At 38.4% G+C, this 18,606-nt stretch overlaps 1 protein-coding gene across 2 annotated transcripts in view; it reads left to right on the top strand.

Annotated features, from left to right (window-relative positions):
- Positions 1–18,606, top strand: part of LOC126612438 (uncharacterized) — a 72,683-nt gene that overhangs the window by 15,771 nt on the left and 38,306 nt on the right. The window contains exon 1 of one of the 2 annotated variants that reach the window (XM_050280841.1): positions 10,198–10,280. The exons of the other annotated variant lie outside the window; for it this stretch is intronic. Within the exon in view, the coding sequence (XP_050136798.1) occupies positions 10,202–10,280 (79 nt within the window). The 5' untranslated portion in view covers positions 10,198–10,201. Of the gene's footprint in view, positions 1–10,197; positions 10,281–18,606 lie in introns of those variants that run through there. 2 annotated transcript variants of the gene reach the window in all.

Below are 18,606 nucleotides of genomic sequence, written 5' to 3' on the forward strand. Positions count from 1 at the left end.
CAAAAGAAAAAAAAAATTAGTAGGATAAGGACTCCTTGATAGGGGTGGCAAGGGCTGGGCCAAGGCTCAAAACTGAAACCGAAACTAAATTTTTTTGCGGTCGGTTCAGTTCGGTCTTGAAGCGAAAATCGAAATGAAACCAAATCGTTTGGTTTGGTTCGGTGTAGTTTCAAACGGTTTCGGTTCAGTTTCAAACCATTAATTACATACAAAATTAGAAAGTAAGAAGAACACCTAAAGTGAGGGGAAAAAAGGATCTAAAGCAAACTTAGTTGTAATCGTCATACAACTAAGTTATATGTTAGGTGCAGAGCCATTAAAATTCAAAACTGATCTTCTTCAAGATCTCCATCTATAAACAAATCTTCAAATACAGGACAACAAGAAACGAGTATCCATTGAGTTGCCAACGGGATAATGCACAGTAGCACGGAGGAACTGGTTACTTGGAAAACAGCCTGAGATAGGAGTAACGCTAATATCGTTACAAAGAAAAGTCAGCTTTAAAACCACCAGAGTGTTGCACACCAAAAGCATTCTTGGTGACTGATAACCCTGATATGTATTTGGCGTCCAAGTCTACAAAGAGATCCAACTGGATGGAACGATTTGAACATATCAATGCGTGCGGTGTAACCATGCAAGGCGGTAAATATATATTGACATATATCTGCAGAAGTTGATCCCTTCGGCTTCAACCGAGAGGCGAGAGTAGCAATGCCTCTGAGCAATGGACTGTGAAGACTAAGGAAAGTGATGATATTCTAGTGTGCATGGTTGAGCCATGCTAAATGTATAGACTAACAAACAACCAAGTAAAACATGACATCTAATATGGATATTTAATTAAATTTTTATTAATATTTACGGTGCGGTTCAGTTTCGTTGGGTTTTCAAAAGCCAAAACCGAAATCAAACCATTTCCCTTTACTGCAGTTCAGTTTCAAATCGAAACCGTTTCAAAACCGAACTGTTCGGTGCAGTCCGATTTAATTTGTGTTTCAATTTTGATTTTTGGTTCTAAGTGCCCACCCCTACTTTTTCTTGTGTTAGAATTTTGGATTTTCATGGATTTGGGATTTGTGCTTTGGAGCTACAATTTGTTTGACAGGTCATATGCACAGGCAAAATTTCCAACGAGGGAAACAGTCTGGGCCGGACTCCCATTTTCTCACATTTTTTGAACCGTCCCGCCCTGATAATTTTGTCCCCCTGTCCCACCTTTCCTGATTTTGTCTTTAGAATTTTTTTGACTCACCTCATACATGCCCTAAACCACATGAACATGCCCCAACTCGCGGGTCCAGGACCTAGTTGCCCAACCCTACTCGTTGAGTCTCTTATCTACGGAAAAAAATGGACATGTTATATAGTATTTAATTATTTATTCTTGATTAAGACATGCATTATGGTTTGATATGGCATTCCCTAAAGTATTATTTTAAATTTTCACATTTTGAGCAAAACTCCATCATTTTTTGCCAAAGCAACCGATATTGGTAACAATATATCTAGCGATATTTCTATAAATTTGCATATCGATTATTTTACAAATATCGATATTTTAAACAATAATGTGTACATCTTTTTATCAAATTAAATGAAAGGTTTGTGAACTAGCAAAACCTTTTTTGTTTTTGTTTTTTTTTTTGTTTTTGGTATTAAGTGATGTTTTTGTTTGGGTTTTTTTCTATCACAAATACTTCTTTATGTTTTGTAGATCCATAATTTTCATTCTTTATGTTTCAGTTTATGAGTCACCCTCAAACCGCAAAAACCATTAGCGAAACACGCATTTTGAGTAGCTTGTCTATAAGTCTATACCCTCCCCCAGAAAATAGTACCTGAAATCCCAAGTAAGGATGGTATTTTCTAAAACTTTAGTGAATTCATGCAAAATAATTAGCATTTTAATCAAGATTTAAGAGTACGTGTAGATGTTTACAAACACCAAGAAATTTCTATGTTCTTCGAGTTTATGGAATTAATATTTCCAGGTCAATATCTATTGTTACACTCAAAGAGTTTAATTATTGTCATCTTTTAAACCCCATATGTAACAGATAGTCCCTAAAAATTATGATTTTTATAATTTTAATAAGTGAGTTTACGAAAATGCCCTTCGAGGCAAAGCATTGATTTTTTTGTTGACCGTCGTGTCATGGCATGTAAGGTTCATTTTCTTAGCATATCCTCGTAGTACTCGTCGGTACGGACTCGTGGGTGCAAACGGAACACAATTTGGAGTTTTAACGAATGAGTTATTAACATTTAAAGTTGAGGGCATTTTAGTAAATTGGTTAATATCTATAAAAATCCATATTTTTGAAGCAAAATCTAGGATGCTACGTGTGTGGCCCAGATTAAAAGGAACAAAAGATGGTCGGTGCAGATGGCGTATAAAGGAGAGAAAGGAGGGAGAGGTGGGACAAATCAGAAGATGAGTGATGTGAGGAGAACCAATAGGAAGCAGAAGAAAGGAGGGGAAGGGAGAGAAACGAGAAGCACATAATCACCCTTGACCCGTGCGACCCGCGAACCCGATTGCGACCCGTAGGTTTCTCCGGTGAAATTCATCATTTTTTCGATGGATTGGGCCAATCTACCACTCCCAATCCTCATATTGACCCTTCCTCTACCATTTCTACATCAAATTTGAGGAGATTAGGTTCGAAATTGGGAAGAAATGATCCCGTGGGTGCCGTGAGACCGTGGGTGAGATCCACCAAATCTGAAACGTTCTCTTCCCATTACCACCACCATTGGACTCCCCTTGAGGCCTGGAACAAAGCCCAAGCATTGGTTGGGGCGTCGGAGTTGTTTTGAAATCGAATAAAAAACACGCCAAACCTAGGGTTTCGGCGGGTTTTCATGAAATCGAGGCTTTTTTTGGCCAAATTGGCCTTAGTCACATGTATGAAAGTTGCTCCACTCGCTGAGATTTTCATTTCTGTAATTTTTAAGAATTTTTCAAAATAGTTTACTTTTCAGGCAAGTCGGGACGACCAACCGCTACCTGCGGCAGCGCGTGGGCTGAGACGTCCCCTGACCTTCCTAGGCTAAATTTGAATACCCTGATTCCATTGGTGAAGTTCGATTGACAAATTTTCGTCGTTTGAACATAGCCATTAAGGTCCGTTGTTTGATCATTATAGCAATCGACGATCCGACAGTTGGATCGTCACCAAACTTTGATACGTTATAGTACATAATATTTGAGGATATTAAAAACTTACAGATTGGGAATCCGACATACGGATCTTCCTAAATAGGATATGTAAGTTACATGTTCTATTGATAAGAATTCTAAGACATGATTTTATAAATGTTCGTGACGCCTTAATGTTTGTGCTGGGGAGTTGTAGTGCGGACTCTAGGTGAGTGGGCTTTTGCTTTTCTATATATACGTATTTATGCTTTACATTTTCCCAGAAAACTGTTTTGAAACGAGTGTATTCTTTTAAATGCCATGTCATGCTTACATTTCATTCTATTATATGCATTCGTATGTATATGCATACTATTGTATGACGCTGCGGAGGCCAGGTAAGTTCAGGTGAGTATTGTATGATGTTAGTGGTTGCATTGGTTATGGTTATACATAGAGACATATAGAGCTCATTATCCTGCACCCTGGTGTTAGTGTTCCCGCCTATGGCCAGGGCACAGTCCTTTACGTGAAGTTCACCTCACGCACCGCACGCTCACCTTGGATCCAAGTTTGGTGCACAGGCTTGTCATACAGACCACATTAGGTGGTTCCGACTTGTAGGTGACCCACGATTATTTGCACAGGCTTCACGTGATCGTAGCACTTGAGCATACTTATTTACACTCAGCCCTGTCGTACAGACCACAATAAGTGGTCCCGACTCGTGTGCAAGCATATTTAATGAGCTATAGGTTTAGCCGTACAGGTCATGTTAGGTGACTTCGACTCGCATATCAATTTACATTGATTTATTTCACAGGGCTGACTTATTTCATTGTTGATATACTTGACATGGCATATACTTGGTTTTCACTATTCTCGAGCATGATTTCTATATACGTATGTATTATTATTTTCTGAGAAATTATACAGGTTTTATGGCGAGAGGTTATAACGTTTTCGAAAGGTTTTTATTAAAAACTTTATTTTCAGGCCCACTCACTTTTATTTTGCTCCCATCCAGGTTTTAGCTGCTGAAAGTTCGTATCAGCGAGGATTCGTGGCGAATCTCAGTATAGGTGGCTACCTCTGAGGGTATGATCCTTACCCACATTACTGTACTTTACTTGTGCTCTGACGTCGCTTATGAAATGGGTTCATTCCCACTCACATCGCACTCTTGTCTTTAGGTACTTTTAGGTTTAAATTTATTCACATTTTCCACACCACTATGCTTTATGGCTTCGTCACCTTCCAGGTGTCGGCCATCACAGCTCGATTCAGAATCCTAGTAGACATTTTAGGTCGGGGTGTGTCAGTTTGGTATCAGAGCATAAGTTGGGCAGTATTGCGTTCATCACACACGTGATGTAAGTATTTTTAGTTCTTGAACCTAATTTTTGAAGTTTGCCACCTCATCGAATATGAAAAATAGGTTAGATTTTTCCTAAGTTTTGTGGGTAGCTTTGTTGACTTGTTGACGTTTAGAAGAGTACTTTGGCGAATGCCCTTAGACTTAAAGCGAAGAAATTCCCTGCCAAGGAAAGATGTAGATTTGAGGCAAATTGATGGCCTAAAGCAGGGTTAATGTATCGGTAGCTGTGTATCATCGGAGACTTTACCAACCAATTCCATTACTATCCTCCAGCCATCAATATTAAACCTTTTGAGATTGGAAATCCGAAATAGTTTTGATTCCTTGGCAGTATTCGTTAGAATATCACCTATTAGAATTCTTGCGAAGTCTACTTTTGTCAAGACTCTAGAAATGTCTCATGTGACGATGGTGCTAAACTGGTAGCACTCGACGGAAGAACATCTTGGGAAAATCACTTTTGGTCTCTGATAGCTCTAATACTTTTGTGATGTTACTTTTCGATCATCAAGAAACCTTGTTAGCTCATTCTGAAATTTGACCTTTCTACTTTTGGCCTGAGACAACCATAGAATTGTTTAGTCTTTCGGCATAATTCATCATTTTTGAAATTGTCCAACTCTTTGATATTTTAGTTCGCATCAGCTCTGGTCGTACCCTCAGTTTCACCTGGTATTAAAGGTATTTTAGTTGATTTTGAGTCATTCGTCTGTTCCCCATATCATTTTTATGTTGATAGACTGTCCAAGAATACCACTTAAACGTCAAAACTTTTAATTTAGACCATCAGTCCTTAAATCACCTAATCAGCATTCTATCGAGCAAATCGTTACCATCAATGATTTATTATTCCTGAAGCTATTGTGGTAACAAACTATTGTGAATTTTGAGTCAAGGAAAAATCCAAGTTTCCGTTCGTCAACCCTCCTTAAACTATTGTTCAAGTTGAGTTATTTCCCAACCCTTTCGTTGCTAGCACATGATTAAGTTAAATATTTACACGTGTTCAGATATCGAAATTGTATATTCAATCTAGATATCTTGTACTCTAGAATTCATGAACTTGTTTTGACTCTTAAATTCTTGAGTGTTCTTTTAGCCTTCTTGACATGATTTCTAGCACAATCAGTGAGAAATTCATGTTAGGTCGACTCGACGGATGCGTGCACCAGTTTCATATCGATGTTAGTAGGAACCATTGGAGTATAATCTTCTTGCGGGTTTACCAGACTTACCAAAAATAATTCCAAACAACTTTGAGGATTGAGTAGTAGTTTAGCATGAAATTAATGAAGTTATGACTGTAAGTTTTGAGTTTGGCGATTATGGCGTTAATTTCTATGTATGGCTCGTAATTGCAACTGTCATTTGAAGAATGTGGTCAGAGATATAGTTTCTCTAGTTCAAGTTTTCAGATCTTATACCATCAATTTGGAAAGCGATCATCGCGGTTAGTCTCGAAATAAATGTTTTACGATAAGAGTTTGTCCAGGTGCATTTTCATTACTTTACTTTAGGATTTGATAGTTTGGGCTTACATGAACATTGAAACACTTCTAGCAACTGGATTAGTGGACTCTGGATAGTATAGCATCACGATCGAGGCATGAATTGGACAATCTAAGTATATTCGCATATGAGGAGCAAGACGATATTTTGGCATTCTCGGGAACTTCTCACTAGCTTATTGAAACAACAATTAATTATCGGCATTACATGCTGCAGATTGTAATATCAATGGTTTAATTGTTGGGTTCCCTAAGCAAGTGAGAAAGTCAGCTCATCTACAACAACAATTATTAGTTAGCAAAAGTTTGGACTCAACTCGTTACACACGCTTATTTTCGAAATTCGTGACATGACGAATTTTTGGCGAGGTCCATTTTCATTTTGGGTTTTGATTTTTCGTACAAATATTTTTTTTACTACATTATTTTATATGGGTATTATGCTACTATATTATCAAGGAAGGAAGAAGGTATGAACTTGGAGGCATGAAAGAGGAATAATTGCAATCCGATCGCGACGGAATGGCATTCTCTTTTCTGCAACCGCTCTAACTTGATTTCTTCCTTATGTATGTATTTACATACATATTTTCTCCCTATTTTCGAGTATCTTACATTTAGCAAGTCATTTTAAATTTCAAGGATGAAATTTTCTTAAGGGGGTAGATTGTAACAGCCCGTCCCAAAAAATTATGATTTTTATAATTTTAATAAGTGAGTTTACAAAAATGCCTTTCGAGGCAAAGCGTTTATTTTTTGTTGACCATCTTGTCATGTCATGTAAGGTTTGTTTTCTTAGCGTATCCTCGTAGTACTCGTCGTTACGGAAGCGTGGGCATAAACGGAACGCAATTTGGAGTTATAACGAATGAGTTATTAAAGTTTAAAGTTGGGGGCATTTTAGTAAATTGGTTAATATCTAGAAAATTCCAGATTTTTTGAGCAAAATCTGGGATGCCACGTGTGTGGCCTAGATTAAAAGAGGTCGGTGCAGATGGAGTATAAAGGAGAGAAAAGAGGGAGAGGTGAGACAAATCAGAAGAAGAGTGAGGTGAGGAGAGCCAATAGGAAGCAGAAGAAAGGAGGGGAAGAGAGAGAAACAAAAAGCACAGAATCACCCTTGACCGTGCGATCCGCGAACCTGGTTGCGACCCGTAGGTTTCTCCGGTGAAATTCATCATTTTTCCGATGGATTGGGCCAATCTACCACTCCCAATCTTCATATTGACCCTTCCTCTACCATTTCTACATCAAATTTGAGGATATTAGGTTCATAATTGGGAAGAAATAATATTGTGGGTGCCGTGAGACCGTGGTCGAGATCCACCAAATCTGAACCGTTTTCTTCCCATTACCATCACCATTGGACTCCCATTAAGGCCTGGAACAAAGCCCAAGCATTGGTTGGGGCATCAGAGTTGTTTTGGAGTCAAATCAAGAACACACCAAACCTAGGGTTCCCACGCGTTTTCATGAAATTGAGGATTTTTTCTGCCAAATTGGCCTTAGTCACAGGTAAGAAAGTTGCTCCACTCACTGAGATCTTCATTTCTGTAATTTTTGAGAATTTTTAAAAATAGTTGAGTTTCCGGCAAGTCGGGGTGACCAACCTCCACCTGCAACGGCGCATGGGCCGAGACGTGCCCTGACCTTCCTAGGATACATTTGAATACCTTGATTCCATTTGTGAAGTTTGATTGATGAATTTCTGTTGTTTGAGCGTAGTTCCATTAAGGTCCGCCGCTTGATCATTATAGCAATCGACAATCCAACCGTTGGATCGTCATCAAACTTTGATACGTTATAGTACATAATATTTGAGGATATTAGAAACTTATAGATCGGGAATCCGATGTACAGATCTTCCCGAATAGGATATATAAGTTACATGTTCTATTGATAAAAATTCTAAGACATGATTTGATAAATGTTCTAGGCGCCGATCGTTCATGACGCCTTGATGTTTGTGCTAGGGAGTTGTAGCGCGGACTCTAGGTGAGTGGGCTTTTGCTTTTCTATATATACATATATATGCTTTACATTTTCCCAAAAAATTGTTTTGAAACGAGTGTATTCTTTTAAATGTCATGTCATGCTTGCATTTCATTCTATTATATGCATTGGTATGTATATGCATACTATTGTATGATGCTGCGAAGGCCAGGTAAGTTCAAGTGAAAACTGTATGATGTTAGTGGTTGCATTGGTTATGGTTATATGTAGAGACATGTAGAGCTCCTTATCCTGCACCCTGGTGTTAGTGCTCCTGCCCGTGGCCAGGGCACAATCCTTCACGTGAAGTTCACCTCCCGCACCGCATGCTCACCTTCGATCCAAGTTTGGTGCACAACCCTGTTGTATAAACCACATTAGATGGTTCCAACTCGTAAGTGACCTGCGATTATTCGCACAGCCTTCACGTGATCGTAGTACTTGAGCGTACTTATTTACACCCAACCTTGTCGTACATACCATAATAGGTGGTCTCAACTCGTATGCAGGCATATTTAATGAGCTATAGGTTCAGCCGTACAAGTCACGTTAGGTGACTCCGGCTGACATATCATTTTACATTGATTTATTTCACTTGGCTTACTTATTTCATTGCTGAGATACTTGACATGGCATATACTTGGTTTTCACTATTCTCGAGCATGATTTCTATATACGTATGTATTATTATACGGGTTTTACGGTGAGGGGTTATAACGTTTTCGAAAGGTTTTTATTAAAAACTTTATTTTCAGGCCCACTCACCCTTGTTTTGCGCCCTCCAGGTTTTAGCTGCTGAAAGTTCGTATCAACGATGATTCGTGGTGTGAAATGGGTTCATTCCCGCTAACAACGCACTCTTGTCTTTAAGGTACTTTTAGGTTTAAATTTATTCACATTTTCCACACCACTATACTTTATGGTTTCGTCACTTTCCAGGTGTCGGCCAACACAACTCGATTTGGAGTCCTAATGGACATTCCGGGTCGGAGGTGTGTCACCATAACAATGTACTAGTCCAAAAATAAATTATAATTTTCTATGTTTTCAAATAAGATGTTTGAAAGGGGCTTAAAAGAAAAACTAGTAATTTTCTATCTTTAATCTTAAACAAAATGACATCACTAATTTTGATGGTAATTTTTAAATTTTTAGTTGTGCTAAATACTTATTGTGCTAGTTTCATTAAAAAATAATTCTTTTACACTTTTTCTATCTATTATATTAGGCTATACATAAAATATATACATATTACCACAAATTCCACCTACACTACAGCCCATCATAACCTTTGGTGTGGCTCCGCTAGTCGAGGCAGACAAATCGACCTTGACTATCAAAGTTGATTTTTAGGGGGGTGGATTTGGAAATTTTCCTTTGCCAAGAGCCATTTCTATAAAAAAAATTAAGGGTAAAAAAAGAAAAAAAAAAGAGAAACAGAAACAATGTTAAAGTTTTTTTTTTTTTTATTGCATTCAGAGGTATCAAAGCTCGAATTCTATAAAAAATCAAGGGTAAAAAATGAAAAGAAAAAAAAAAGAAACGAAAACTGTTAAAGTTTTTTTTATTGCATTCAGAGATATCAAAACTCGAATTCTAATCCTAGCTTGTTATTCAATTTATCATTCGAGTAGGTAACACATATCATATTAATGATGAATCGTTCATTTATTTGATACATTTGGATGATTAAACAATGTTTGATTCAAATAATTTTTCGTAAAAATGATCTCTGAATAAAGTAAAATTTTGAAAAGTTCCGATTATGAAATTTCTAAAGTAAATATATGTTATTTGCAAGAAATGAGTTCATTCCTAACTGAAGAATACAAGTTTGTTCCTTTTAACCTAATCTCAGCCAATCAATTACAAACAATTATATATCGTATAGTAATAATAGAGAGAGATAATTAAGAATACTTTGTTTGTGTCTGCCGGTGTGACGTTTTTTTGGTGAAGATTTGCCTGGGCAATGGTTTTTCTGGACCAAATTAAGCAAGAGTTTCGTAATATATGCATGTTTTCCAATAATGGCATTCATGTGGTTTACTACAAACTCAAGAGGCTTATTCATGGCGGCCAGCAGTATATAAACCGCTGCTCACTCCCTGCGATATCAACACAAATTCCTTCCAACCCTTTTATCTGTCACGCACAAAGAACCCGAGAGCCACGATGAATAACAAACTCACAGTGCTGCTGGTTCTGCTATGTGCAGCTAATTTCCACGCCACCTTATCATTTGTCACAGATGGTAATCTCTTCTCTGCTATTTATGCTGTTTTTATCTCTTTCTATGAAAGTTCTAGGATGGGTACTAGTTTAACCTAGAGGGGGTGAATAGGTTCCAATTTAAAAATCCAATTCAATTTTCAATTTAATTTTCAGTTTTCAAATTAAATCCACATTCACATCACATATAAACTATCCTACACATATGCAATTATAAAGATAAATAAAATGTGCACACATGATGTAGGATTTAACGAGGCAAAACCCACCACTGGGAAAATCCTCGGGCTCCCAAGCCAGGACAAACACTAAGAGAAATAAGTACATAAAGACTTACAAAACTCATCAACTAGACACACATACTAGTAGGCAGTTTTGTCTCCGCGCTTTGCTACTCGATCTCTCTTCAGCCTTCGAGTGGAAGTGGCACGACACTAACGCAGCCGTCAATCACTGTCTCCTCGAACTTTGCAAGATACTAACTCAATCATGCAGAATGTATGTATGATGGAATGATTTTTGAAAATCAACCAATTACGAAAATCACAAGGCACATTTTCATAATTGATTTCGCTTAAAGCCCGAATAAAAATAGTGAAGAAAAACTGAATTTTGTCTTTTAAAATCACACGGCTGAAACTGTTTTTCTCACACTAGCACGCTGAAGTAAAGATTAAATTGTAATGCCCTTTGTGTGTATTAGACTAGCTATGCGACAAGAACCAAATATATAATCATATATGCTCACACAACATGAAGTGACTACACCATCTATGAAACATTCACAACAGCGTCCATGCTATTTTTCTCACTGAACTCTTCTCGGTGCATGTGTATCTTACTAAAACCTCACTCATGCATAAGCGGCAGTCAAAACAACCCCTGATCTAATGCATGCTGCAACAACCAAAACAAGAATTATGATATGATATGATATGATGATCACTTCTAAAACTCGAACGCATGCTCTCCAAATAAATGGCTGCTTTCAATGCATATATATGTTGTAATACGGCAGCCGCCAGAAACCCTAACCTAATGCATCTATAAATAGACTGCAGTAGAAGACTTTAACTTGATTTCAAATTCCTTAAGATTGGAATGGCATGTTACGAGATAAAAAATTAAAACCAATAGGAATTATCCATATGCTCACTATGCTCAAATACCTAACAATATTAATATGTAGCCTTTCAAGTTCATACTTTCTTACAGCTCCTAGGTAGGAGGTTGTCATAAATATTGAAGTCTTGTTTTTAAGTGATTTCCATCTGCTTCTAGTTTAGTCCTTATGCAATAAGAGAGATTTTCAGTATGCTAGAACATAAGTTGGTACATTAAATATTGTCATATAGCTGAAAAAATTATTGATCAACTCCCACATCACATATGTGGTGGCCACCTTTGATCAATTGTTGAACATTAACCATATCATTATCATGTGACTACCAAATATTTTTTTAGTGGTGTCACATGTGCACTAGTCATATGTGCCTCATCGTTTGCATAACATTTCATTTGCAGATAACCTTTCATATGTACAAGGAATTTGCATGCAATTCAATTGATTTAAAACATTTACTCTTGTGATCAATGTCTTATGTTTGAGTTCTTTTTACTAGTACATACTAAATTTATAAAATTACTAAAGTTATTGTCCGTGAACGACTAATCTAAATATATATGTACGAAATTTGATTTAATGGCAATAGATTTATTATAGACGATGACATTGGTGTTAACCAAGCTGTGATTACAGGAAGAAGTTCACAGTATTGTTCAAGAAGAAGAAGAAGAGAGAGAGAGAGAGAGAGAGAGAGAGAGAGAGAGAGAGAGAGAGAGAGAGAGAGAGAGAGAGAGTATTCTTTAACTGATATTTTTATATATGTAATACAATCTTAGAGAATATTCTTTAACTGATATTTTTCTATATGTAATACAATCTTACAGCCTCAAGGTTATATACTACCTTGTACAAATCTTACTGCCTAAGTCACAATGTAACTAACTCTGACTACCTTCTAACAATATTATCTATCTTTTGACAAGTGTCATCTTTTACTACCATTGGATTACCACCTTAACATCCCCCCCCTCAAGCTCAGGAGTAGTGAAACCAAGACTGAGATTGTGATAGTGAATTTGAAAAAGTGGAGTAGATAAACCCTTGGTCAAGATATCTGCATATTGCTCAATGGATGATACAAATTGAACTTGCAGCTGCTTCTTGACAACTTTTTCGCGAACAAAGTGAATATCAACTTCAATGTGTTTTGTTCGTTGGTGTAGAACTGGATTAAGAGTTAGAGCAATGGCTGACATGTTATCACAAAACAACATTGGGGCAGTAGGAATATTAATATGCAAGAAATTCAATAGTTGTTTGATCCAATCCAATTCAGCAGCAGTTGCAGCAAGATCTCTATATTCTGCCTCGATGGAGGATCGTGACACTGTTTGTTGCTTCTCAAATGACCAAGAAATGGGGTTGGATCCTAAGAACACAACAAATCCAGTAGTAGAGCGCATATCATCAGGGTTTCCAGCCTAATCTGCATTAGAAAATGCCCTTACAGTATCTGAATGAACTTCCAAACCTTCTCGAATATAGCTAATCCCCAAGTTCATAGTTCCCTTAAGGTATATGAGAATCCTTTTGACTGCACTGAAGTAAGACTCCATAAGATTCTGCATGAATTGACAAACTTGGCACACTGCAAATGCTATATCTGGCCAAGTGAATGTTAGGTACTGTAAAACACCAACCACACTTCTGTAAACAGCTGGATTGTTATACGTCTTTCCATCATCAAGAACTAAAGTATTATAAGGTAAACACGGTGTTGCACAAGCCTTAGAGTCTAACATTTCAGTCTTTGTAAGTAGGTCCCTAACATACTTTGCCTGAGAAAGGAATAGACCATGAGTTTGAAAAATAACCTGAATTCCTAGAAAGAAATGAAGAGGTCTCAAATCTTTGATATCAAACTCTCTTGTCAAGGCAGATATCACATCATCAATCATTGTTGGAGCATTATCTACATAAAAAAGCAATATCACAACAGATGAACCACTCTTATTCACAAATAAAGATAAATCGACATAAGTTGTATTAAATCCAAGTGAAGGTAGAAAGCTTGTGAACTTATCATTCCAGGCTCTAGAGGCTTGTTTTAAGCCATATAAAGACTTATGAAGCTTGCAGACATACTTAGGATGTTGAGAATTAATGAAGCCCAGAGGTTGAGCCATATACACATCTTCCTGCAATATAACACGTAAAAAGGCATTCTTTACATCAAGTTGTCTCAAATTCCAACCAAAATGAGTTGCCATTGCCAGCACAAGTCTCACAATTGTTGGTTTAACAACTGGACTAAAAGTCGCTCCATAGTCTATGCTTTACTCTTGGTTAAACCCCTTTGCGACCAATTGAGCCTTATACCTCCCTATAGAACCATCGGCATTCTTCTTAATTTTGGAAACCTATTTGTAACCAACAAGATTTTTCTGTGCTGGAAGAGAAACTAAACTCCATGTAGATTGAGTATTGAGTGGATCTAATTCTTCTTTCATTGCATCAACCCATACTTTACACTTTAATGTTGATTTGTATGTTGCAGGTTCAACAGCAGCCAATTCCACTCATCCATGCTCATGAATTGTAGTAAGTAATGCCTTCTTTTTGAAAATGCCACTCTTTGATCTAGTTTGCATCAGATGCAAATTTAATGGATGAATTGAGAGAACTACTTAAAGATTCTCATATTGGACCTCAGGAACCACAAGGAGTTGAGGAGTTGAAACATGTGCTCTTGCATTAATGGATTGTATTGAAGGTGATGAAGTAGTGTTTATGGATAATAGGGATGATGGTAATGATAATGATAAGTTAGTATTAGAAGAAGGGACATTTTGTGAAGCTAGAGATCTTGGTGAAACTAACACATTATCAAGGGTAGTGATTGGTGATTGAAAAACTGGTTTTGGCACATATGATGTTAAAGGCCAGATAATTGTTTTGAGACTAGAACTGAATAGGGGAATTCAGATTCATCAAACAAAACATGTCAAGAAATATAGATTTTCTTCTTAGTGACATCATAACATAAGTACCCTTTGTACTTTGATGCATACCCCAGAAAAGACACTTTGTTGTTCGAGGTTGCAACTTAGTGGTATTAAAAGGCCTTAACAGTGGGTAACAAGAACAACCAAAGACTTTTAGATGGCTAATATCAAGGAGAGAATTGTAAAGTATCTCAAATGGTGACTTCTGGTTCAATCTTTGTGATGACATTCGATTAATAAGATACACTGATGTTTGACAAGCAAATGACCAAAATGGTGCAGATAAATGAGATGTTTGGAGGAGAGTGATTGTGGTTTCAATAATATGTCGATGTTTCTGTTCAGCCAACCCATTTTGCTCTGGGGTATATGGATAAGATAGTTGGTGACTAATACCCTTAGTAGCAAGGAAGGTTTGTAATTGTTTCCCTACAAATTCTCCCTTCCATCACTTTGAAGTGTTTTTATGGAAACTGAGAAATGATTAAGAATAAACTGATAGAATGTAGCAAATGTAGAACAAACATCAGCTTTATTGACAAGTGGAAAAATCCAACAAAATCGAGTACATTGATTCATGAAAGTAACATAGTACTTAAAGCCATCTATAGAGAGACATGGAGCTGGACCCCATACATCACTGCGAACAATATCAAAAGGGTTAACAAGTTTACATGTGGCTGAGGTAAAGGGTAACTTGCTAATTTTTCCCTCAATACAATTGGAACACAGTGTAAGTGTGGAATCAGCAACACTAGTTATTGATGCAAAAAATCGGAGGTCTTGGAACAACATAAATCCGACCGTGAATCTGCATGAAATGTAAATAACACAAGATGTACGTGGTTCACCCCAAGGTTTGGGCTATGTCCACACTAATATTTATTTATCTGAGGGAGAGAGAACTCTGAGAGTGAGAGCTTTGAGAGGGGGTGAGGAGCCTTAGGCATTGGCCTCCCCTAATTGTGATGGTGATGGGTCATTTTATAGAATAAGGACTCCTCACTTGTTACATATTTGCCCCTTCCTTTATCACATACTTACATTTAAGTCCCTCGAGTATTTGTACGAGATCTAAATGCGAGGCCCTAAATATGGTATAAACAGTAGTCCCCCAAGTCTTCAGTCAGGAGAGTCTTTTCGCTGGAGACTTGAAATTCAGTCCATGTATGGGCCGAAGTAACTAAATGCTGTCTTGAACTGATGCTTGATATGAGGCAGTGCTCAATCTGAAATGACGCTTAATTAGAAGTAGCACACGCTATTTGGCTGCTCGGCTCGTGGCTTATGTTGCCTTGGTTAGCTCGGCTTGCGGCGTTTGAAGGTGAGGGAGTCCCTTTTATAGAATAAGGGCTCGCTCCTCAATACATGAATGATGGGCTAGAGTTGATGCTTTCTAATGATGGTGAGGGAGTCCCTTTTATAAAATAAGGGCTCGTTCCTCAATACATAAATGATGGGCTAAAGTTGATGCTCGCGGCGATGCGGTTGCTCAGTAGGCGGTGATGCTCTCTAATGGTGGTGAGGGAGTCTCTTTTATAGAATAAGGGCTCGCTCCTCAATACATAAGTGATGGGTTAGAAGTGATGCTCGTGGTGAGACGGTTGCTCAGCTGGCGGCGTTGCTCTCTAATGATAGTAAGGGAGTCCCTTTTATAGAATAAGGGCTCACTCCTCAATACATAAGTGATGGGCTAAGTCCCCCAAGTATTTTTCATGAGTGCTCTCTAATGAAAGTGAGGGAGTCTCTTTTATAAAATAAGGGCTCGCTCTTTAATACATAAATAATGGGCTAAGTCCCCCAAGTATTTTTCATGAGGCCTAGTTGAGGCCCAATATATGGTACATAATGTAGTCCCTCAAGTCTTCGGTCAATAGAGTCTGTTGGCTGAAGACTTCAAAGTGAATCCATGTATGGGCCGAAATGGCGGTTGTTCAGATGCGGTATTTGTATACCCTGCACTGAAGCTTTGTAGGTGAAGCTTTGCAAGTGAAGCTTTGAAGTTAGAGCTCTGTAAATGAAGCTTTTGAAGCTAGAGCTTTGTAAATAAAGCTTTTGAAGCTAGAGCTTTTGTAAATGAAGCTTTTGAAGCTAGAGCTTTTGTAAATGAAGCTTTTGGAGCTAGAGCTTTGTAAATGAAGCTTTTGAAGCTAGAGCTTTTGTAAATGAAGCTTTTAAAGCTGACTGACATGAGTGATGCTCATGAATGTTTGATTGACATGAGTGATGCTCATGGATGTTGACATGAGTGATGCTCATGAATGTTGACATGAGTAACGCTCATGAATGTTTATGTATGATTGATATGAGTGATGTTCATGAATGTTTATGTATGATTGACATGAGTAATGCTCATGTATAATATGAAGTACTAGGCGTACTTTTGATCACCTGGTTGGTCGTAATAGCGGCAGGTTGCCGAATAATTTTGAAGTACTGGGCGTACTTTTGATCACCTAGTTGGTGGTAATAGCGGCAGGTTGCCGAATAATTGTGGAGTACTGGGTGCACTTTTGATCACCTGGTTAGAGCTATTTTGGGCTCATGGGTCTTCGCCCTCCATACAACATTCTAGCCCATTTATTTTGGGCTTTGCCATTTTTTTTTTTTTTTTTTTTTTACCCTCTGATGGGGTTTATACAGATATCTCCGAAAGATACAAAAAATAAATTACATCATTAAAAAATAAATCCGACTCTCTGCTCAATAGGTCACGCCCATAAATCTTTTTTCTACGTGCCATCACCACCGCAATTATGTCTGCTTCTTTTTATCTTCTTTTGCTTTCTGCTTTTGCTTTTGCTTTTGCTTTCTCTTTTCCCTTTCTTGCATGTTCTCCTGTAAAACGTGACAGTTGCCTCAACAGCCTTGACACCATCCACCTGCTTTTCTTGCTTTTCTCTAAAGAAAGGGAATATGCATGATGAAAGTATGGGTATCTTCTGGTCGACAAAAACCATCCATGTGGATGGTCGATTAAATCCTTCAGACTCATCATTGCTCTAGTCCACTCATCTTTGACCACCATCTCTGAAAGTACAAACCCATATTCCCTAAGGTGTAGACCGGATCTGTGATTACAAGCGGTGTGATTGCTACCAGGATTGCTAGGATTTTGTTTTTAACAATGCCTTCAGCACCCTAACAGCGTCTTTCTCGCTCATGTGCTCTTCCTTGTACGGGCCGACCCCGTAGTTCCAACAATGCTCCCTATACCCAATCCGTACATTTATTGATGAATGCAGGTGTTGTTCACAGTATAGCCGTTTCATTTCTCGAAGTCTCAAGAATTCGCCGTCATAAATCCGTGTCCACTTCTCTCTCTACCATTCTCAACTGCACAGAACCTCAACTCATAGTCGCCATCATTAGAGGTCGCACCTCCTTTTTTGAGAATGGCGATCGCAACCATGGGAGTGAGAACACCAGATCATCACAATCTGCAACAACCCCCAAACTTGGATTAAAAACCCTCATCCAGGAATCTGCGACTCCGATTCGATCTGATCAATGTTGAAGCCTTTCCCCATAATCTGGCTGAGGTCCACCACGTTCCCTCTCTTGAGCCTGCATAGAAGTTCTGCCGTGGACCCTGCCACGCTCTTCGCCAAAAAATCCAACACGCCTTTTGCAGACGCCAACGATGGAGGTGACGCGATGGCCAGAAAACGAGGGCTTCGATTATTCAAGGACGCGAAGCTGGAGGTACAAGTCGATTATTCAGAAAACGAGGGCTCTGATGGCTCACGTGTGGGACCAACTTAAGGTCGGGGGCGTCGAACAGGTTTGTGTGGACGTGGAAGAGCGACTCTGTTGTCGGTTCTATCTCGGAGAGAGAGGCCGAGGACCAGGGCGCGGTGTTTTGGCGTACGGCGACAGAGTTTGGGTCAGGCCAGGAGGGAGGCGAGAAAACGGAGAGAGTGGCCATTGGAAGAAGATCTGGCTTGTGGGATTTTTGAGGATTCTGACTACAAAAATACTGCTGAGCTTGGGGGATGTTATGGCAGGAGAGATTGATATCTTTTAGGTGGGAAATGTAGATAAAATTGAGGAAGAGAAGGCCTTCATATCTAGTATCTTTTATCTTCACAACAAAACCAAACAGTTGGATTTTGCTGAGAAATGGTAGATCTGTAGGTCGGAATAAATAAAGGGTGTTAGGAGCTTGGGATGGTGGAAGCAGTAGCTAGTCGATTAAGTTTTGCAGATTCACGGCGGAGGTGAAAAAAATGAAAGAGAACCGACACAACTTTTCGTATCGTTTCCCACAGACAGCG

This window comes from Malus sylvestris, chromosome 17, assembly GCF_916048215.2.
Source record: "Malus sylvestris chromosome 17, drMalSylv7.2, whole genome shotgun sequence".
Classification (NCBI taxonomy): Eukaryota; Viridiplantae; Streptophyta; class Magnoliopsida; order Rosales; family Rosaceae; genus Malus; species Malus sylvestris.